The sequence below is a fragment of the Macrotis lagotis genome, chromosome 2 (assembly GCF_037893015.1).
Source record: "Macrotis lagotis isolate mMagLag1 chromosome 2, bilby.v1.9.chrom.fasta, whole genome shotgun sequence".
Classification (NCBI taxonomy): Eukaryota; Metazoa; Chordata; class Mammalia; order Peramelemorphia; family Peramelidae; genus Macrotis; species Macrotis lagotis.
In genome coordinates, this window is record NC_133659.1 from 165,894,479 (window position 1) to 165,918,436 (window position 23,958).

Here is a 23,958-nt window from a genome sequence, read left to right on the forward strand (position 1 = left end):
AATGGAGGGAGTCGGGGTTAGGAGGGGTTGGCTTCGGAAAGGGAGAGGCGCGTTCTCCCGGGACCCGCCTGAAGGAGGGAAGCCCGAGCTATGGAGGCGGATGCCCAGCCACCAACCTCTGGGGCCCTTCAGTGAGGCTAGATGACTCCCCAAACACAAGGGCTTGTCTGGCTCCCAGGCCCTTTGGATTGTATCTAATAGCACAGTCCCCGGGGAAAACGGTACCAGGCCGAGGGGGGACCTTGTTTTGCAAGATTGTACCCGCCGCGCCCGCCGGCTGGAGAACCTTCCTCCTGGAGAGGTGTAGCTGGACCGCGAGGGTGGACTAGCCCGCTGCCGGGGTCCCTTCTGCCTGGGGGGGCGGGGCGAGGCCGGGCGCTCCCGGCGGTTTTGGCCCCGCCTGCCCGCCGCGCGCGCGCGCCGAGGCCCCGCCCCCGGACGCCCATTGGCTGCGGCTAGCCGGGGCGTGGCCGGGGGTTGAGCGGGAGCCTGGGCCGCCATGAGGAGGCCTGCGGGCCGACGGGCCGGCGGCTTGAGGCGCTTCTTGGAGCCGCCTCTGCCCCGGCTTCTGAAGCTGCCGCCGCCGCCGCTGCCGCCGCTGCTGCCGCTGCTGCTGCTGAGCCTGCTCGGATCCCGGGCCAACAAGCTCAACGTGCCCAAGGTGCTGCTGCCCTTCGGCCGAGAGCCCGGCCGGGTGCCCTTCCTGCTGGAGGCCCAACGGGGCTGCTACACCTGGTGAGGGGCCCCGGGCCCGGCCTCTCGGCCCGTGGGGGAGGCCGCTGCGGGCGCGAGGCGGCACCCGGAGCGCCCCCTCAAACGAACGGAACCAGGCCCCTCCAGCCGGGGCGCCCGGGGGAGCTTGAGCAACCCCCCACACCCCAACCCTTGATCCCCTGGAGCTCGTAGGGCCTGCAGATCCGCCTGGCTTTGGGCAGAGGACGGAGCCAGCTAGAAAAAAGAAGGAAAATAGAAAATGAGCTTCACGACCCCCACCTCGGCAGTGGGAGGGGAGGGGAGCTGACCCGTGCTGGCTGGGCCGCCCTGCAGCCCACGGAAGACTTCTGTAGGAGCTGGAGAGTTCTGGGGTAGACAGACAGAGGCGGTCCTCCGGTTTGACGACCATCCGGTTGACAGGGTGCAAGCGTACTTGACTTTTTAGCACGTTTAGTGGTTAGGTGACCACCCTTCAGGTCTCAGCTTCTGTGAGGAGACAGTCTCTCTCAAACGAAAATATAAATTTAAGTTAAATCATATAGGTTTGGGGGAGGATTTTTGGCAAAGGGACGTTTAAAACAAGAATCTTTTCAAATCCTCTGTTTTATATATAGTATGTGCCCTTATAAACTGAACACTCTTCATTAGGTACTAATATATGGAATACTTTATGCATTGGAAAAGGATTGTGTATTTTTTCTGAGTTAAAGCAACTGTCCACGGTTCATTCTTTCATACTTCCAGTTCTTTGTTCTGGCAGGCATTCTAGCCATCATGATGCAGTCACCGTTGAGCCTGTCTACGAGAACAGTTCCTTGTGTTCCCAAAGAGCTATACTCATTGCTGAATCTTCACAACCCATACGTCTCAGCAGTGTTATCCTAGCTCGAGAAATAGGTAGGTTGAAAAGAAACAGATTCAAAGAAGACTGGGCATTCACCGATGGTCAGTTCTGGTGTTCTCAAGAAGACTGAGTCAAGCATTTGTTCAATTAGGCCTGATATATAGTATCTCCCTCTTACTGAAAATGCAAGTATGGTTCAGAACCAACCTGGTAGTAGAGACCTGGAGGATGATAAGGAAGGGTGAGGGAGTCCAGCTCTGGGCCCCACATCATTTCAGTTCTGTTGGAATTTCTTCCTATCCCTCTCCTTTATTACCCCTGCTCTTGTTTTAAGTACCTCCCTGCTCTGGGTGCCATGTTAGTGGCTGGCAATAAGAAATTCTTGTGTTCCAGTGAGAATGTTGGTGAGCTGTCTGAGTACCAGTAGAAAAAGCCAAGTAAGGGGGGGAAAGCTAAGATGGGACTATACTAGATACAAGGCTAGTGGGTTCCAAATGCTGAGGATGACAGATAACCATGGACAGTGCTTTTCCTCAAAGGGTCTGTGTCTGTGTCAGGGTGTGAGACTACTAATATAAATAGACAAATGATTGTGGTACAAGGAAAATTCAGGAGAAAAATACCAAAACTGAGAATCAGGGAATAAATTTATAGAGGAGATAAGAGTTGTGAGCTGAAACTTCCTTTAGTTGTAGCTGTACCATTTTTAAGTGACTGGATCTGCTGGGCTTGGTTGAAAAAAGTAAGCCATCACAGTCTTGAATCCAAATTGTAGAGAACTTTAAACGCTGGATCAAGGAGTTTGTTTTCTATTTTATAGACATTTTAGGGTAATCTGGTCACGCTTGTGCTTAGGAAACTTATTTTAGCAGTTGTGTAGAAGATGGATTGGAGGATAGAAAGATTGGAAGAAAGGAGGCTATTACAGTAATCTGGGAGAGATGTGATAAAGGCTTGAACTAAATTGATAGATATGAGTGGAAAGAATAATAATTAAAAGTAGAGTGCTTTAAGGTTTGTAAAATGGCTTTAATATGTTATTTCATTTGATCCTTAACTCATTATTATTATTCTCATTCCTATTTACATTAAATGACTTGTGTCTGAGGCAGAATTCAAATTCAGATCTATCTCACTCTTCTCTGTCCAGTTATTCAGTTAACTAACATTAATTAAATGCCCATTATGTGCCAGGCACTGTGATGCATTGAGAATACAAAGAAAGGAAAAAACCTGTTGAATGGGGGAGACAACATGCACACAACTATATAAAGCAATATTTTGTTCAGTCATTTCCCATTTATGGCCAACTCATCATGACCTCTTTTGGAGTTTCCTGGAAAAGATACTGGAGTGGTTTGCCATTTCCTTCTCCAGCTCATTTTACAGATGAAGAAATTGAGGCAGCATTGGCCTTGGAGTCAGGAATACCTGAGTTCAAATCCGGCCTCAGACACTGAATAATTACCTAGCCATGTGGCCTTGGGCAAGCCACTTAACCCCATTGCCTTGCAAAATCTAAAAAAAAAAAAAAAAAAAAAAAAATTGAGGCAAACAAGTGACTTGCCCAGAACTACACAGCTAGGAAGTGTCTGAGGTCCGATGTGATGAGGATGAATCTTCTTGACTCTAGACCTGGTTCTCTAATCCACCGTGCCACCTTGTTGCCCCTACAAATTGCCAAAAATGGGAGGTAATCTGAGAGGGAGGGTATTAGTATTAAGAAAGAAAGAAAAAGGCTTCTTGCAGAAGGTGGGAGTTCATGGTTGTTGTTTTGGTCCTTCCTTCTCTAAGAAGATCATGACATCAGGGAAGTGATGCCGTGACATGCACAAGAATTTGAGAGAGGGGACTGTGCTGGATCACCAGCCTTACTCTCTCCTCCAGTCATTTGGCTCCAGTGGATAGATATAGATCAGGATGATGGGAGGTGGCCCTGGATGTGGTGGGAGATAAGACAAGAAGAGGCCAAAATAAGGAGGATGAGTGTTTCAGGCTTGGGGCGGGGGGGGGGGGGGGGTACATAGAGTGCAGTATATTACATAATAGTTACAGCTAGGAGGCCACTGTCACTGGACTGGGGTATGGAGAAGACTGGAAAGGGAGGAAGGATAGGTTATGGGCAAGTTCTGAAAGGCATTGAAACCAAACAGGATTTTATATTTGATCCTAGAGGTAATGTGGAGCTATTGGAGCTTGTTAAATAGCAGGGTTCTAAATGGTCAGACCTATGTTTTAGGAAAATCACTTAACAGATGGAGTTGGACTTGAATGGAGAAATTACCACCAACAGGAAATTGTAGTATTGTAGGCAGGAGGTGATAAAGGCTTATGCTAGGGTGATTCAATGTCAAATGAGAGAAGGGAAGAATGGGAGAGATGTTATAAAGAAAAAAGAAGATTTGAAGAGTGGAGATGTAAGAGAAGTTTTGAGAATGATGTCTCATTTGTGAGCCTGGGTGACTCAGACAGTGTTGGAGCCCTCACGCAAAATAAAAGAAATGAGGAAGAAGATAGAGTTTTGAAGGAAAGACAATGAGTTTTATTGTGGACATAATTGCTATCAACAATAGCTACTATTTTTAACTGTCCACTATGTGCCAGTCATGATGTTAAGTGCTTTACAACATCTCTATTGGTTGGATCTATCATCATCCCTATTGTACATTTGAAGAAAATGAGGCAGATAAGACTTGACTAAGGTCATTATAGCTTAGTAAGTGTCTTAAGGCTAGATTTGAACTCTGGTTTTCTTGACTCCAATCTTAGTGTTCCATCCTTATTGCCTCCGCACTGTCCCCAGGATGTCTAAAAGGCAATTGGAGATGTAATTTTGGAGAAGGGAAAATAGTAGAGATCTAAGTCATTTGAGTTGAGAGAATTGAAACCATAGAAGCTGGTAATATTTCTAATTAAAATAGTATAGAGGGAGAAGAGAAGAGAACCCTGGGATGTCTTTTGCTCCAACTTATTGCCAAAAACCCCTTTATAAATCCTCACTTGAAGAAATATGGAGTTAGGATCATGACTTAGCAACCCATTGAATATGGAGTGAGAGGGAAAAATAAAGGATAACTTTGAGGTTATGAATCTTGGAGGAGGAAAGTCTGAAGGAGCAGTTTAGTGAGAGTTCTGAACTTTGCAGAGATGTCATGTTGAAGCTATCAGGCTGAGGCAGTTAACTAGCTCTGAAGTTAAGGAGTTAGGGTAGATGCCTCAAGCTCATTGCATTGAATTGAATAGTTAAAAGACACAATACACAGATTTGGGAATCATCTTGATAGAGGTGATCCTTGACCACAACGGAGCCACTGAGATCTGTAGAGAAAAAGTGGACTGAGGATAGAACCTTGAGTGCAGAAAATGAATGATAAAGGAGCCTGAAAAGCACCAGGAGAGAGCAGGGTCACAGGAAAAAAAACTGAAAGGGCACAATATGAGTTCCTTAAAAGCAGTTTCATCTTTGTCTTTGTATACACAGTACCTTTCAAATAGTTTTTCATAAATACTTGAGGAATTGAATATGAATGAGAATAGAGTTGTTAGAAGTATCAGAAGTTATAAAGTATAGCTAAAAAGCCCTTGGAATGAGCAGTTAATAGACTTGGTAGCCCCAGGAGAGCAGTTTCCCCAAAGTGATGGGGATAATAAGCCCATTTGCAGAGAGCTGAAAGGTTAGTGAGAGGGCAGCCAGGTGGTACAATGGATAGAAGACTAGGGCTGCAGTCAGGAAGACTCCTCTTCCTAAGTTCAAATTCAGCCTCAGACATTTTCTAGTAGTGTGACCTAGGGCAAGTCAACTCACTTTGCCTCAATTTCATCATCTGTAAAATGAGCTGGAGAAGATATGGCAACCTACTCCAGTGTCTTTGCCAAGAAAACCCCAATTGGAGTCATGAAGAGTTGGACCCCACAGAAAAACGACTGAAAAGTGAATGAAAAGGAAATGTTTAAACAATTCTCTGGAGCTTGGCAGTGAAATAGAAACATGAGACGATAGCTTGAAAGGGAGGATTCTGAGACTATATGAGACCTGGAAATGTTTGGCAATACTATGGGGGGGGGTAGAATGATCAAGGTCCTCAGAGAATGAAAGGAATGCAATCAATCACATGGCATGGCTTTAGGAGTGGATCTTGGCAAGGAGAATAGCCACATCTTCCTTAAAGACCAGTAAAGGAAGAGAGGTTAAGAGTAGGGAGAATGGTGAGGGAGGGTTGAGGTGTATGACTAATAGGAGAACTTCTGGTAGATGACTTTAGTTTTTTTCAGTAAAATAAGATGTGAATACATCCTCTTAAGCTGGGAAGGTTTGGGAGTCTGAGGAAATATATCTGGAATGTCCATTGAGTAGAGTGTCACAGAGTTACAAAAAGTTTCAGAATTGGAAAGGATTTCCTAGACCAGTCTTTGCTCTAGGACTTTTCAGGGAGCAGAAACTTAGTACATGTGAGCAAGTCTATTCCACTTGTAGTTAGAAAGTTGTATCTTTTCATCAAGGTTAAATTTACCTCTGCAAATTCTACCCATTGCTTTTAGTTCTATCCTCTGAACCAAAGTAGAACAAGTATAGTCCTTCTTCCAAGTGATAGCCCTTCAAATATTTGAAATCTTTACTGAACTTTCTTATTTCTGTTGAGATTAATACTATTCTTCCAGATTTCCAGTTTCACTTTTCCTCAGCCTTATATATCCAATCAATTGCTATGTCTTAAAAATCCATACACTATAAGGTCTCTTCCCCCACCCCCAATCCTTTTCTTTCCATTCACACAGTTACTACTTCAGTTTATACCCTCAACACTTTTTTATTTCCTGGACCAATGATAATTTGAGCGTGCACCCAGAATATGAGCACATTTGCCTAGTATATTCATGTCATGGAAATACAGCCTGGTACAATGAACAGAAAATTGGCCACAAATCCAAGAAGACCATTCAGGTATTTTCTCTAGCTGTGTGATCCCAAGCGAATTTATTTCTGTACTCTAGGCAATTTTCTAAGATTCTGAAGTTGTAGCAAAGGTGCTCTCTTGCATTGGTAGAAGGATTTTCTTCATCTGATGTCAGTTATATTATTATGTATTATGTACTATTATATGTACTATTTTAGTAATAATTATATACATTATAATCTACATATGTATAGAGCAGTGGAGAAAGAGTTGGGTTCAAGTTCTATCTCTAAACATACTGGTTATTTTGGGGCAGCTAGGTTGCACAGTGGATAGAGCACCAGCTCTGGAGTCAGGAAGACCTGAGTTAAAAATCCAGCCTCAAATACTTAATAATTACCTAGCTGTGTGACCTTGGGCAAGTCACTTAATCCCATTGCCTGGCAAAAACAACAACCAAAAAAAAAAAACCCAACCATACTGATTATTTGATCACAGGCAAGTCTCTTAACCTCTTAGTGCTATAGATCAGATGATTGTTCTGGAACCAAATTAAAATGTAGTTGAGAAATATTTAACAAAATAAAAATACAGTAGAACATAGATAATGTTGATATGTGATTAATATGCAACTACAGAGATTCCCATGTACAATTTAGTACACGTTTCTATTTGAGTTTGACACTATTGTGCTAGACCATTCGAAAAAGTTGCAAGGAGAGAATGATTGAATAAGAGTAAGAAATTGAGAGAGAGAGAAGGGTATAGACATAATATAGATATATATTAATCAAAGTGGTTTAGGAGTTTAGTGAACTGGGCATTCAGTGTATGTGTGTGTGTGTGTGTGTGTGTGTATACACTTAATACTGTTGCAAATGAAATTAAGCAAGGGTAAACTGAGGCAATTCCCCATGCAATACAACATTTGTTAATAAGGGCATGCTGTCTGTTAATAAATGGGTCTGCCTTATTTCCTGTCAAAGACCCCGAACAAAAAGACAATATCCCTTATGTAGTCTTTGGAGAGAGAAAACAAAAAAACAAAACAGGGTGGATGACATCATGAGATTGAAGGAAACACAACTGGTTATAGAACTGAGGGATAGAGAGCAAGTTTGGTAATAGGGGCTAGCAGCAACTCCAAATTCAGTTGCAATATAACAAACCTGATGTTCTTGAAGGAAAGCTATCCTTGTTGTGGATCCAAGGTTATTATATTCCTTGAGGCAAGACAAGATCAGTGATTAGCTGGAGAGCTGGATTTTTAAATTTAACTCATTACAGATCAGCTGAATCTCTGAACTAAGTTCATAGACAAAGGACCATGACTTAAGTTGTTACAGGACAAAAGCAATTAATTGTAAATAAAATAAATAAGAAAGTGAAATCGAATCATGAAGTGATCTTCTCAGTATTAAACCTCTTGGGAAAGAAAGAAAAGGATCTGGAAACTGATAAATCACAGGAAAATAGATTTGAGACAAATATTTTTGGAAATGGAATGAATTTTCTTTTTTTTAAAGTTATTTATTTATTTTGAATTTTACAATTTTTCCTCTAATCTCAATTCCCTCCCCCCCACTCCCAATAGAAGGCAGTCTCTTAATCTTTACTGGAATGAATTTTCAAAGAAGAGAGCTTTCTGGATAATAGTGGCAGAGTAGGAATTTGAAAGTCAAAGTGGCCTGGGCATAGTGGTACATGCCTATAATTCCTGCAACTGAAGAGGCTGAGGCTGGTGGTTTGCTTAAGCTCAAGGAGTTCTGGGGAAAAAACCATCAGGTGTCCACATTGACTCTGGCACCAATATGGTGAGCCTTCTGGAACTGGGAGTGTCTAGGCTGCTTAAAGAGGGGCAGTCTGGTCCACACAAAACTGAGCCAGTCACCTGTGGCATGTGGCCTTTGAAAGGCCTCTATACTTACAGCCTGGGATATGGAAAGATAGGCAGGCCCAGTCTTCCAAAAAAAAGAAAAAAAAATTGGAGAGGGTAGCAAAGATTATGCCCCCTCTTCTTTCTGGCTCAATATATAGAGAGACATGAAGGAAATAATAGCTAACACTGCAGAAGGCAGCCAAGGAAGTAGTGTCTTCTGGTGTAAGACAGGTTAATATAAATATGAAAAGATGGAAAGAGTGTGAAAATGGTTAAGGATGAAAAGTTTGTAGAGAGAGAACTAAGAAATTTCTTTATCCCAAGTTCCAATCCCACATTTCTGCCTTTTGACCTTTGTATGGATGTTACCATTGTTTGTTTCAAAGTCATCTCAAACTCAGTATGATCACAATTGAATGAAACTATTTCTGCAAACCAGCTTATCTTTTTGACTTCCTTATTTTTATCAGTAGTACTTCTTCCAATCACCCAAACTTAAAACCTCAACATCATCTTTTATTGTTTCATATTCCTTATAAGGAATCAAGTCAGTTGCCAAGTTTTGTCAATTCTACTTCTGTGTTGTCTCTTTTTTATAGACTTTTCTTTTTATTCCCACAGTATTATCCTAATTTAGGCCTTTGCTGCTTAGAATCATATTATCTTAACCTTGGAAGGTACCTTATTAATTATTAATTATTCCTCATAAATAAGGAACCCTTTCTGTAATATTCCTCACATATGGTCATCAAGCCTCAGTTTAAACTACAACAGAAAGGGTTATGATATAATGGAAACTGCCCCAGAATTTGTAGTCAGAGGATCTGAGTTTATGACCAAATAATACTTATTACCTCTATAATCTTGGTCAAATCATTTCACCTCTCTAAGCCTCAGTTTTCTCATCTGTAAAATGAAGAAATTAGGTTAATGATTTTGAAAGTCCATCCGTTTCTAAACCCTTTGATTCTATGATGAGAGGTTTCAGTATCCTACCAGACAGCCCCATTCATTTTCAAATACCATAATTATCTGTAGGCTCTTTCTAATATTGTGCCAAATCTTCCTCCTTATAACTTACATCCATGGCTCCTGTTCTGTTCTCTGGAGCCAGCCTCTCTCCTTTTCTATCATGTCTCACAAACTCTACTGATAAAGGCCTAGGACTGAACCAGGACTGGAATATGAGACCCGAGGCACATTGAAGTCCAAGACCATCAATTTGTGATCCATTTTAACTAAGCATTAATTCTGTGCTAAGGCAATGTTCTAGCTGTCTGGAAGAATACAGAAATGTCTAAGAAGATAAATTATACTTGAGGCTCTTCTAATCTTGTGGCTGGTGGTAAGGGAAAGGGGGAAGGAACTTTTGGCTGAAGTACTAATGGTGCATGGTAGATTGGTAAGACTTAGAATGGCTTTCAGAGGCCCTTGGTTCACCCTTCTTATTTTAAAGATGAGGAAACTAAGATCAAGGGACATTAAATGGCTTGCCTATCACACAGGGTGAAAATACCAGAGATGGGATGTGTACTTGAGTTCTTTGATTCCAAAGCTACTATGCTTTCACTATGTTAGAGTGAGGTGGGGTGCTAAGCTTTATGATGGGGCAGTTGGACAGGAGAAAGGACAAGACTATAGAAATGAGCGGTGCATAGGCAATGAATTGTAGCAAGCAGGGGTTTGAGTGGCTGGGCAATACTGGTTGGAAGGCTAAAAGAATGAGGGCTGTTTGTGTGATGCTGAGCACATAGGAGGCATTCAGTAAATATTTGTTATGGTTGAGTGTAGGCTCATAAATAGTATTGAGAACAAAGCACAGGAGAAATAGCTGAAGCAGAGAAACTATTAGACTCTCTTTGTCTCTCCATCCCTTGTTTCTCTTTCTGCCTCCATTTCTTTGATTTATTCTTTCCTTTAATCATTTGATTCTCTTCTTCCTTTTTTCCCTCTTTACTTCCTTCAATTATTTTTTGTAAATTTTGTTTCCTATTCATTTTAAGTGCAGTTAGATTGAATAGTTTATATTTTTCTTGAAGAAACAAAACCCCCAAATGGATCATAAGCTGCTTTTTTTTTAATACATGTGGTCCTTAAGTATTTTTTCTCCTGTGATAGATATAGTTGGATATTCATGGCCCTAAATTTGCTTCATCTTTGTAGTGAATGAAATTGGAACTAAAATTTTGTGAAAACAGCTGAGTAAAGAAACAGCTCCAAAACAAATTTATATAAGTAATAAATAGAATATGTAATATTTGTACATAGTAAATACATTAAACAATTTTATAAAACCTATAAAATAACTTTTAATTTAATCAGTTTCATTTTGTATTTTTCACATTAAGCAATGTGATAGATATACTGCAAATAGTACTGGATTCAGAGTTATAGCCACTGATGCATATTGTGACTCTTTCACTTAGTCCTTTGACCAAATCACTTAACCTCTAAGCCTTAGTTTCTTCTGTAAAAAGAACGAGTTATAATAGATCTCTCAGGCCCTTGCCAACTATAAGTTTGTGACCTGTGACATGGTTCTTTGGGCCCCACCTTAGGTTAGGTACACTGACTATGTGTCTACCTGTCTAATGCATCTTAGGAATTTTTTTTTTTTGGTTTGCAAGGTAGTGAAGTTTAATGACTTGCCCAAGATAATGCAATTAGTAAGTATCAAGTGTCTGAGGTTGGATTTGAACTCAGGTCCTCCTGATTTCAGAGCTAGTGCTGTATCCATTGCACCACCTAGCTGCCCCCACATCTTATGTTTTAGATGGGAAATGTTATAGATTGTACCTGTGCTGTTTATTTGATCACACAAATTAATACATACATTATATTTTTCCCTGTTGTTCAAATTAGAATTAGCTTTATCTAAAAATTTAGGAGATTGACAGCTTTGTGATTTGTTAAATTACATTCTTAGTTCTGGGTTCATTTATAGTGACTGACCACGAACTGCGATGTGATGTTACAGTTGATGTGATAGACAGCATTGAAATTGTATCTCGAACTCGGGAACTCTATGTGGATGATTCTCCATTGGAACTGATGGTGAGAGCATTGGATTCTGAAGGTAAAAAAAACCAAAGAGGAGAATCATCATTGTCACTAAAAGATAGTTACTTTCATCTTGTACTTAGTATATGAAAACATTCCATTTGGGAAATACATAAATGGAAACAAAATTTTTCTCAAATGGAATAATTCACAGTGAGGAATTTATATTTATGAATATAATTTAGGATTTACTCAATTCTAGTATATAATTTTTATTATCATGATTCCCTTACAACCATGTGTATATACACACACACACACACACACTCACAGAGTCTACTATTGAGCTTTTAAAAAAAATTATTTAAGACAATGGGGTTAAATGACTTGCCCAAGGTCACATAGCTAGGCAATTAAGTAAGTGTCTGAGGCTGAATTTGAACTAAAGTCCTGACTTCAGGGCTGGTGCTCTGTCCACTGCACCACCTAGCTGCCCTTACTATTGAGCTCTTACTTGTGGTTCCTAAATAAACATTTCAGATCATTTTCTGGAATTTCCTGACTATAAATTTCATCCTTTTGATCTTGTAGGCAAAATGCAGAATTGAGTTATCTTATAAGCCTGTAATGTAATGTACTGGTTTTATGTTGTATTTTCTATGTTGTTTCTAATGCTGTCATGTTACTTGAGACATTTTAATTCATTATCTAGATCTCTAAAATTGTTTAAAAGAGGGATAATTTTTTTTAGTATAAAAGGTGAAAATATTAGAAATACTCATATACTTAGATGTCATTGTGATTTATGATTGAATGGACCTATGGAAAGGAGAATTGTCAGCCATAGAGGAGTCTGTAGGGTGATTCCTATCCATTTGGCAAGGAACATTAAAGAGGAAGAAAAGAAAGTGTGGCTTAACATTTGACAACCGGAAGTTGACTAAACTGAACCCTCTCTGCTTTGCAGAGCTATCCAATCAAAGTACTTACTTCCTCTGTGTTATGTTTATGAGCTATGTCTTAATTTTTTTCCGTGTTATTACTTATATATCCTTGTTACTGGTTAGGTTTTAGTTTCAATGTTCACAGTGTTTGGCTATTTTTGAATCTCTTTTCTGTTCTTTCTGTTTTTGGTTTTGATCTACAGGAAACACATTCAGTAGTTTGGCAGGGATGATGTTCGAGTGGAGTATTGCCAAGGATAACGACTCTGAAAGGGTAGAGCTGTCTAGCAAAATTAGGTAACCCCCCCCCCCCCCAACCAAACACAGACCATCTGTGCAGGAGGAACCCATCTGCTCCTGGAGAGCAAACTGAATGGCAACCATTTTCATGGGTTTTAATGGCCCTGCTGTTAGAATTTTTTGGAAGCTGATAGATCATTAAGAGGAGAAAGAGTTCTAGTAGAGGAATGGCATCCAATATGTCAGGAGGAATTCTTCCTCATCGCAAGTTAATCACAAGAAGAAAGATAATGTGGTATAGTAGAAGCAGCACTGGACTTTGAGAGACATATTTGAATGCCTACTCTGATACTGAGCAAATCACTTTCTCTAAGTTTCAGTTTTCTTACATTTAAAATGAGGATAAAAATGCATTACGTATCACTCTTTTTTTGAGACATTTATAACTTTATTAATGCTTCTGTTATTTTTTAACATTTAAAACATTTTTAAATTTAGTATTTAAATTTAACATTTTTAGCATTTTAAATTCATTTGGTTTGTCTTTATTTTTAGTCCAGATATATTGATGCTGGGGTGGCTAGGTGGTGCAGTGGATAGAGCACTGGCCTTGGAGTCAGGAGTACCTGAGTTTACATCTGGCCTCAGATGCTTAATAATTAGCTAGCAGTGTGGCCTTGGGCAAACCACTTAACCCCATTGCCTTGAAAAATCTAAAAAATATACATATATCTTGATGCTGAAGTGCAAATAAGATAAAGTTTACATTTTTCATTGACAATTAATGTTTATATATTGCTGAGGGCCTGCATCTCCTATTAGTGCACTTGTGTGTATCTATAGCATTTCATGAATTCTTTATTTTTTCACTGAAATTTTATTTTATTTTTCCAGTTACATGCAATAGTAGTTTTTCAACATTCATCCATTTGCAAATTTATGAGTTCCTCATTTTTCTACCACTCTCCCTTCCCTCCCCTCTCCCCAAGGTGTCAAACAGTCTAAAAGTTGTAAATGTACATTTGTGTTTAACATATTTACATATTAGTCACTTTGTAAAAGAGGAATTAGAACTAAAGGGAAAGAAAAAAAAACATGAGAAAGAAAGGAAAACCATTAAAGAAGTTTTAAAAAAGTGAACATAGTATGCATTCAGATTCTGTGTCTTTTTTTTCCTCTGGATATGGATGGCATTGTCTATAGCAGGTCTCTCAGAGTCATCCTTGATCTCTGAACTGCTAATGTGTACAATGTTCTCTTGGTTCTGCTCCCATCACTCAGCATCAATTCATGTAATTCTTTCCATGCTTGCTTTTCTAAAGCCCCACCACTCATGATTTCTTAAAGAATAATAGTACTGGGGTGGCTAGGTGGTGCAGTGTATAAAGCACCGGCCCTGGAGTCAGGAGTACCTGTGTTCAAATCCAGTCTCAGACACTTAATAATTACCTAGCTGTGTGGCCTTGGGCAAGCCACTTAACCCCATTTGCCTTGCAAAAGCCTCAAAAAAAAAAAAAAGAATACTATTACTCCTGGGGCGGGCTAGGTGGCGCAGTGGATAGAGCACTGGCCTTGGAGTCAGGAGTACCTGAGTTCAAATCTGGCCTCAGACACTTAATAATTACCTAGTCGTGTGGCCTTGGGCAAGTCAATTAATCCCATTGCCTTGAAAATCTAAAAAACAAAACAAAGAATAATAGTACTCCATAAAATTCATATACCATAGCTTGTTCAGCCATTCCCTAATTGATGGTCACCCCCTCAGTTTCCAATTCTTTGCCACTACAAATAGAGCTGCTATAAATATTTTTGAACATATGAAATTTTTCCTGTTTTTTATGATTTCTTTTGGAAGAAAGTGTTGGTATTGATACATATATATATCTCACAAAATTATGAAACAAGTACTCTTTTAAAAAAAAAAGGTTTTTGCTAGGCAGTGGGGTTAAGTGGCTTACCCAAGGCCACACAGCTAGGTAATTATTAAGTGTCTGAGGTTAGATTTGAACTCAGGTACTCCTGACTCCAGGGCCAGTGCTCTATATCCACTACGCCACCTAGCTGCCCCTTATAAGTACTCTTTAAATCCTATTGCACTGTTACAAAAAAAGAATTTAGGGCCTTTTTGGACCTCACTCTGAATCAAGATGTTTCATCAAATAACTAGCACTTTCTCCTATTTTAACTAATAGCTAAAAACTTTGTTTTTAGTACAGAGGGCAGTTCTTAACTCAGATTATAATTCCATTTTAGTATTAGAGATATAGTAGGAAACTTATTCCTCATAGTTCTCATGAGAACAGTTAGAATTTTTTCTCCCTACAATGCCACTGGAGACATAGCATTTTTATGGTATCTAGTTAGAGCTTTTAGAAGAAATTGATTTTTTCTTGTTCAATTATATGCAAACTTAATCCCATTTTATTAGAATTCTGAAATACTCTGAAGCTGAATATTCTCCACCAAAGTATATAACTGAGATGGAAAAAGCAGGGAAACAAGGGGATATGATTCTGGTATCTGGAATTAGGACAGGTGCAGCAGTTATAAAAGTTCGTATACATGAACCCTTCTATAAGGTAAATTCATTCTATAAACTTTCAGTATTTTTGTGTAGTTTCTTATTTCTTACATTTAAAATCTCATTTCTTTTGGTTTCTACCTGTTTGCTTTCTTACTATTCAATTACTTTTCACCCTCCTAGAAAAAAAGTATTGATTTTCTTATTTTTAATCATTGACTAAAATTAATGCATTATCAAGCTATACAGTTGCCTTTAAAATTATCTAAAGGTGAATGTTAGGATATAGAAGTTTATTTTAAAATGCTACTTTTAACAATGCCATCAAAGTTGGCATTGAAGGGATATGTTGGAAGCTTAAGTATCTGTTTTGTTTTTTTCCCCTCTGTTAGAAAGTGTCAGCTGCATTGGTACGTTTGCTGGTTTTGGAGAATATATTCCTTATACCATCCCATGATATCTACCTCTTGGTAGGAGCATATATCAAATACAGAGTGGCCAAAATAGTCCAGGGGAAAATGACAGGTAAGTGTGTTGGTCTTTGTATAATCTCATTTTGCCTACACATCTTGACAAATCTTTTCTCCAACAGCAGTAAAGATAAAGGCAATTTAATATTTAATTAATACATTAACTTTAATATATCAATTAAATTAATATATTAAATAATATTGGATTTAATTAATAAATTTATTTAATATTAAATATGTAGAATTCTTCTTTATGTTTTCAAGTTTCACTTATTCCTGTGCCAGTATTGAACATAGACAGTTCAGCTATCTTGAACTGGGTAACAACATAATTTATCTGCTAATTTGATTTCATTCTTTATAAACATATCTAAATTCTCTGTTTTCAGATAGAGAAGTCTGTTGGAGACTGTGGAAGTCATTTTAAATACTTAACTGGAAAACCTCTAGAAACCTATTATGAAAACCACTCAGCAGTCTTACCAATGTAGTTATTTAAAATATAATTTATCCATCCTATAAAATTTTTATTGTTTCTTCTCACATTTCTCATTTCTGTCCTTTCACTGAATTAGTCATCACCTCTTGTTCCTCAGCCTACCAGGCTATTTGTAGGTAAGTTTTCACCACAGAAAGTACACATTTAATTCCTTTCCCAAGAGATAATGAAAAAATCTGTATAGTAGATTCTATTACATAGTAGGCGTAGGAAGTGGAGGCAGAGGGTATTATTTCTTTCTTTAGACTTTATGCCTGGTTTCTTGAAATTTAATTTTTCATAAATCTTCAGTGACTAGGCCATTTATTGGTTTATATTGCTTTATCTCTGTATCTTCCATTTCTTACAGAGGTCGATTTTCCTTTGGAACATTATAAGCTTGAATTGCAAGATCATAGAGTCACTCTTAGTAAATATGTCTTTGGTCAGGCAGCTTCGCTGGATGAAAAAACAGCCACAGTAACTGCTCTCCAACTAGGCCAGACCAATCTGGTCTTTGTCCATAAGAGTATCCTTTTAATAATATTGTAGTAACTACAACTGCTTGTTGACTTGAACTTGCTGGGCTTGATCCATGGTAAAATAATTTAGTGGGAATATTCAGTACATGTCATTTAAGAACTCTTTTAGAGGAAACCCTGTAAAAATATTACCTGAAATATTCATTGTTTTATTTTCTATGAATTTCAATTATTGATTTACTGAAACACATCCAAAGGAGGACAGTTGGGTTGATGAAGAGACTGAATTCTGTGCCAAGAAGGGAAGGCTGAAAGAAACTTAAGTTTGTATAATATTTTGGAGAAGAGATGTACCTGTCTTCAAATATTTCAAGGATTGGTTGTCATTTGGAAAGGAGAATTAGACTTAGTTGACTTGTTTCGAAAGTCTACAATCTAAGAGCAAGGGGTAGATACTTCAGAAGTAAATTCAGTTCATTCTAAGTCAAAACTTTACAATAAATAGAATTTCCCAGTAGTTCAAGGATCAACTTCCCTAGATGACAAGTTTTCCTTTTGCTGAGCATTTTCCTTTTTTTTTTTTTTTTTTTTTTTTGGTTTTTCAAGGTAATGGGGTTAAGTGGCTTGCCCAAGGCCACACAGCTAGGTAATTATTAAGTGTCTGAGGTTGGATTTGAACCCAGGTACTCCTGACTTCAAGGCCAGTGCTCTATCCCCTGTGCCACCTAGCTGCCCCCTGCTGAGCATTTTCAAGGGGAAACTAAATAGCCATTTATAAGAGTGGTGATAATGAGAACTCCCATTCAGGTATGGAGTAGACTTGAAAATATTTGAGTTCCCTTCCACTTCTGGGATCTTGTGAAACACATCTGATTATCATGAACTTTTCAGAGATGAATTATCCCTGTCCGTGTAATACTTGGACTTCTTGCCACTACTTCCTTAGCCTCTGCTCTCTGGAAGGTAATATAAGTTAAGTTTGCATGATATTTTTTGGTAGCCATAACATTATTCTTAAGTTGAATAAATGGGGAGAATCAAATTTTGGAATAATCTGTAGATTTTATTTGATCTTATTTCTCCCAATTTAGTATGGATAATTGAAGAGATGACTTTTCAAAATAATAACTTAAGTTTTACTAACAGCTGCTCTCTAGGAGCTGACTTAGATTGGTATGTGTAAAAATCTGTTGATTAAAAATACATAAAATTAATATTAAAACTGAGACAAAATTTAAATGGTGATTTGGACTGCATCCCCCAATTTTGCATTTAGAAATATTTAACTTTTGAAATACTAGCAGTTCCCAATTTACAGACACACTGTGTTCTAAAAGTATCTAAAATGTACTTTACTGTTAGCCTAGCAACCATAATAATATTTTTATGGGAAAATGCATTATTAGTCTTAATATGGAACAGTAGTAATACATTTCCCCTACCCTTGTAGGAGCAGGAATTCTCTCTTTTTATTTGTGGGAAAGAGAATTCCACTAGTTCTAAGCCATTGATAGGCCTGAGACAAAGGCCCTGAATACAAAGTTGATGGAGAAATTAAGAGAATGAGTTTGAGAGGTAGGACCTAGGCAAGGGGATATTGGTAAGGAATTGACTGCCAATATAAGCCATCCAGGGATCCATCTCTCTAATCTGAGGTGAATTCCCACAGCTACTCCCATTAATTTATTCCATGGGTCCCAGGGCTTAGTCTTTCCCTTTTCACTGCCAGGGGTTAAAAGTTTTCTTCCCCAGTATGCTACCCTTATCTTTTTTCATTTAGACCCTATAGGGAAAATTGATATCAATAAGATATCAAGTGATATCAATAAGATTTTTTTGAATACACCAAGACATTTCATGAAGGTGAGGGACTATTTTAGTCTGGTTGGTGGTTGTCCCAAGGTGGCTCTTAGCAGTGAGGGGAGTAAGTATGATTTCCTTTACTTCAAACATGAAAGGGAAGAATCCATCTCTTTGTTGGCATTCATGTACAAATGATCTTTCTGGCCTATAGTTTTTGTCAGTCAGCCAAAAATCAGTAAGCCTGCATTGTGTCAGGCACTGTGGGGGTACAAAAGAAACAATAAAAGAAAGTCCATGCCCTCAAGAAATTCACAGTCCAATGGAGGAGACAGCATGCAAACAACTATATATACATAAGTTATATTCAAGATAAACTAGAAGTAATCAACAGCAGGAGACACTAGAATTCAGAGGGATGGGAAAAGGCTTCCTGTGGAAGATCAGATTTTAGTTGTGATTTGAAGGAATCCAGGAGACACAGATGGGGAGGGAGATTGTTTCAGGCATGGAGGACAGTTAGTGAAAATGCCTAGATTTGAGTGTCTTTATTTGGGAATAGCAAAGAGGCCAGTGTCACTGGATTAAAGAATAAATGATAGGGTATGAGCTATAAGAAGACTGAAAAGGTAAAGGGGCAGATGAAAGACTTTGAATGCCAACAGATTTTATGTTTTCTTCTAGAGATGATAGTGAACCACTGAAGTTTATTGAGTAGGAGGTGACAAGCACAGACCTGCCCTTTAGAAAAATCACTTCAGGAAAATCACTTTTGCAGCTGATTGAAAGATGGACTAAAATAGGGAAAGACTTGAGGTTGCCAGAGCCATTAGCAGGCTCTAGTAGTAGTCTAGGTATGAGAAGATGAGGGCCTGCACTAGGGAGGTGGTACTTTAATAGAAGAGAAGAGGGCATATTTGGGAGATGTTACCAAGGTGAAATTGATATTTATTAGCAACACATTGAATATGAGGGGCAAGGTGGTAAAGAGCTAGGCTAAGACCCAGATTGCAAACCTAGGGATTGGGAAGATGATATTGCCCTCAATAGAATTTGGGAAGTAGGAGGTGGGGTGAAGGTTTAGCAGGAAGATAATAATTTCAGTTTTGTGCATGTTGAATTTAAAATGTTTACAAGACTTCCATTTTGAGGTTTTCAAAGGCAATTGGAGGTGTGAGACTTGAGATCAGGGCAGAATAAGTCTGAGAATCATCAGCATAGAGATAATAATTGAGTCTCCATAGAAGCTGATGAGATCACCAAGTGAAGCAGTAGAGAGGGAGAAGAGAAGGAACACAGGACAGAGCCCTGTGTTACACCTATGGTCAACAGGTATAACCTGAATGGACATTCAACAAAGGAGACTCAGGAGTTTTCAGATAAGGGAGAGTGGTGTCATGAAAACCCAGAGTATTGTGGCAATTGAGAGATCATTAGTGACTTTGGAGAGGGCAGTAGTTTGGGTTAATTAATGGAGATCAGATTCCAGACTTGTAGAGAATTAGGAAAACAATGAGAGAAAAGGAAGTTGATGAGAGTGGGGAGGAATAGAGCTAGTAATAGCAACTGTGGGAAAAATATTGAAGCAACTTCTTTTGTGGACTCATGATAAAAAAGGCAATTCATCCCAGAGACAGAGCCAGTGGAATCTGAATACAGACTGAAGTACATTTTTTTTCTCTCACTGTTCTTGAGGTTTCTTATCTTTTTTTTGGGGGGGGGGGTTATGTTTACTTTCACAACAAGATTATTGTAATAATATAAAATAATAAACCAAATCTGGAGAAAAAGAAGTTGAAGCACCTATAAAAGTAGAAGAGATATGGGACAATATTGTTAGTGGGTTTGGAAGGATCAAGTGAAGGTTTTTTGAGGATGTAGGAGACATGGGTATATTTGCAGGCAACAAGGGAACCAACCAGTAGAAAGGGAGAGATTGAAGCTTAGTGAAAGTAGAAATGATAGAGGAAGCATCTTTTGGAAAAAATGAGATGAAATTGGGTCATTTGTGCATGTAGAAGAACTAGCCTTGGCAAGATTGTCACGTAAGGCAGCAGTGAAGGAGAATAGTGGGAGAAGGCATCTGGATGAAGCAAAATGAAGAAAAGATATTAAGAAGACTCAGTTGACTCTGAACTTACATATATATATATATATATATATGTATATATATATATATATACATATATATATATATATATATGGCATTTATCAACAAATTGAGTTGTTTCTATAAACCTATAATCTAGAATAATAGATAATATAGTAGAACATATTAATTTGTACTAATTATAAGAAAGGATTATTTAAAATAGTAAAACAAAGCTGAATAGATTTTTTTCTTTTGTGTGTATGCCGCATTTATATTTGGTTGCCCATTTTCAATTGCATTTTTTAAATTTTATTTTATTTATTTTTTCCAATTGTATGTAAAGGTATTTTTTAAGCTTTTAATTTACACATTTTTTACCACCTTCCTCTCTCCCTATGGCAGCAAACCATCTCATTTAAGTTGTACATATATAATCGTGTTTAACATATTTATATATTTAGTCTTATTGAGAAAAAGGGGGAAGAAAACCATGAGAATTTTTTTTTCCTTAAAGAAATACAGTTCTCATTATTTGTAAGCACATAAAAGAACCAGAACTAGGCCGATAAACAGTGACCTCACAGAACTTTAGGTGCTTTACTTGAATGCTTCTATAAGAATAATTTCTAATTACCATATCCTTCTTGAGAATTGTAGTAATAACACTGAAATTATTGACAGAAGATCAGGACTTGGTGCTAGAGCTGGTGTTGCTACAAATTAATGTTACCTTGGGTCAGTCTTCAGATTCTCTGAGACTATCCTATTTCACAGGCTTTTTAGAAGGAAAGCACTTTGCAACCAGTCAGATGCTTTTATGTAATAACTTCTAATGCTACTGGAGGGCCTGACACAATTTGAAAACAGTGCCTTTAAGTAGCTCTTAGCATCTTCTTTGAATCTCACTTTTCTGTGATTATTATAGAGATGTGTGAGCAAACCCCTCCTTTATAGATTAAGTGATGATAAATATTCCCTGAATCAATGATCACAAACTAAAATTAATTATAGTTTAAATTAATGATGGTTTATTTTAAATAATCTATGATATTGCAAGGCAAAAATAGTATATATAAAATCATAAGTCATTAATTTAATTTTTCATGTGTATTATGTGAAATATAGTAATAGCAACAATAAGCATTATAACTAGTAGTTATATAACACCTACTATGGGCTAGACACTATGCTAAGTGCTTTACAAATATCTCATTTGTTCCTCACAATAATTCTGGAAGATAGTTATTATCTTCATTTTATATTTGATGAAACTGAGACAGAGTTCTGCCTAAGGTCACACAACTGTTAAGTATCTGAAACTGGATTTGAACTCAAGTCTTTCTGAACCCAATCCTAGTACTAATACTGTACTACCTAGCTGTTTTGCTTAGATGTGTTTGCATTCTCAGTACTTTGAGAAGCTTAGTAATTAGTTGATTTTAATTTATTTGAAAATGAACATCTAAAGAAAGCAAATGAATATTAGGTAACTGTGTATCTGATGGTCAAGGTAAAGAATTTTTGCGTGAAAACTTTGCTTTGAGTAATAGAAAATAAAACTGTCATGTTTTTTCTTTCTGTACCACCTTTCTCATTTTCAAGCTTTGAAACAGCCCTGTGATTAATGGGACCATACAAAGATCCTTAGTGTTGGGAGGGCACTTCTAGATCACTCATTATATAAATGAGGTCACTGAGGCTCAAAGTAGTTAAGTGACTAGTAGTTAAGTCTAATGTCATGGAATACCAAAATGGGAAGGAATCTCAGAGGTTATCACATGACCGGTAAGTTGTAGAACTTGGACTAGCCCCAGCTCTTCTGACTTCCAAGTCCAGTGTCCCTTCTACTACACCATATTGAACATCCTAGGGCAAAATAATTTTCATATGATTTCTCAATTCAACCATATTCAATTTGTTTTACAAACATTGTGTTTATTTTGTGCAAGACTTTGTACTGGACACTGGCTTCAAATAACTCAGGTTCTTCCTTCTTGTCTTTACTATCTTTAGGATAATAAAAGAAATAATTTATAGCTTTCTATACCTTAATGTCTTTCTATAGCACTATGTAACCTTTTTTCCTTAAGCAAAAACTAAGATGTCCATATGCGGTCTGTGTCTGGACTCCCAAATTGTACCATATACATTGTAGAACCTGGATTTTTAGGTATTAATGTTGAGAAAACTAAAAAATGTTTAGTTTCAATTTCTTTGGTTTTCTTTCTTTCTTTTTTTAATTTAAGGCAATGGGGTTAAGTGATTTTCCCAAGACCACACAACTAGGTAGTTATTAAGTGTCTGAAGTCAGATTTGAACTCAGGTCCTCCTGACTCCAGGGCCAGTGCTCTATCCACTGCACCACCTAGCTGCCCCAATTTCTTTGGTTTTCTAATCAGTTAAGTGAAGGAATTAGAAAATATCCTCAGGAAAATTGATAGCCATTTTGTTAACTGAGATGTAAAACTCATTTCAGACCCAGTTTTTACTGTGACATTTTCTCACCTTGTTTATTTCCACTGATTGTCATCAGCTGGAAGAAGAAATCTTGAAACAGGTTGTGAGAAACTTAGAAGAAAAGATCCATGTAATATGAAGCTTCTTTTTCTCTTGGGTTTGGGTCAGATACCTCATTCAGGAAAGGAGAGAAGGCTGTGTTCACAACAGGAAAAAAGAAGCACCATGTGTCCTGTAAGTCCAGGGGAACAATAGGTCCAGCTCTAAGAGCTGAAACTTGGCCAGATCCATCACCAGTGGGAGCTTCAAGTATAGTTCATGGTTTTGTTTTTTGCACAAACACTAGGGTAACTCCTATTTTGGAGCTGAGAATTCAGCTACACTGACTAAAGCTATATAGTGTGAAGGGGAGAGCTGAACCTATTTTGGCTCTGTACAAAACTAGACAGGCTGTTGGTGGGGTCTCTTCATTTTGTTTTGCATCACCTAGTAGAAAAACACACACTCTTAACGTGCTCTTGCTTGATCTTTATATATATATATATATACAGGTTTTACTGTCCAGCCTGGAGACCGATGGAGTCTGGAAGTGGAGCAAACCTATGTCATTACAGTTGAAGTATATGATAAAAGTAGTACCAAGGTCTACGTGTCTGATGTGAGTGTTTCTTTATGAAACCTTTTTCTTCTTTACCTGAGTGAGGATGGATAAAGGTCTTCTGAGAGTTAACCTATTTTATTAAGTTTATTCTTTGTATAACTACTCAGCCTTTAATGATGCAAGCTGGTAGTTTTCAATTTTGAAATATCCAAATATTTTAAGGATAATGATTGAAAAGTCAAATTATATAATTTAGTCATAATGGTACTTCAGAATTAGAATTTGGGGGCATCCCCGTTGATGAAACTTTGGAGGTCTGCCTCCCTTTGTTGAACTTCTTTTTAGTTATTTAATTATTTTAAAATTTATTATTTATTTATTTGTTTTCTTGTCAGGCTTCTAAGCTGTACCTCTGGAGAACACATGGCATTGCTAGCCTAGGGATAGCACCTTGCACAGCTGTGGGAAGCTCTGTGCCCACTTAACAATAGGTGATATAGAACCTCAGAAAACACCTGAGAGACCCACTTTGCTTATTGTA

The 23,958-nt window shown here is 38.0% G+C and overlaps 1 protein-coding gene across 6 annotated transcripts in view; it reads left to right on the plus strand.

Annotated features, from left to right (window-relative positions):
- Positions 1 to 442: 442 nt before the first annotated feature.
- The window catches only part of NUP210L (nucleoporin 210 like), a 115,253-nt gene continuing 91,737 nt past the window's right edge, over positions 443 to 23,958 (plus strand). For 2 of the 6 annotated variants that reach the window (XM_074223430.1, XM_074223433.1), the window contains exons 1-10: positions 444 to 735; positions 1,475 to 1,611; positions 11,277 to 11,408; positions 12,480 to 12,573; positions 14,945 to 15,095; positions 15,430 to 15,562; positions 16,356 to 16,514; positions 22,461 to 22,529; positions 22,985 to 23,050; positions 23,368 to 23,474. In XM_074223430.1, the coding sequence (XP_074079531.1) occupies positions 500 to 735; positions 1,475 to 1,611; positions 11,277 to 11,408; positions 12,480 to 12,573; positions 14,945 to 15,095; positions 15,430 to 15,562; positions 16,356 to 16,514; positions 22,461 to 22,529; positions 22,985 to 23,050; positions 23,368 to 23,474 (1,284 nt within the window). In that variant the 5' untranslated portion in view covers positions 444 to 499. Of the gene's footprint in view, positions 736 to 1,474; positions 1,612 to 11,276; positions 11,409 to 12,479; positions 12,574 to 14,944; positions 15,096 to 15,429; positions 15,563 to 16,355; positions 16,515 to 22,460; positions 22,530 to 22,984; positions 23,051 to 23,367; positions 23,475 to 23,958 lie in introns of all 6 variants that reach the window. The other 4 variants (XM_074223434.1, XM_074223432.1, XM_074223435.1 and 1 more) reach the window with 4 other exon arrangements.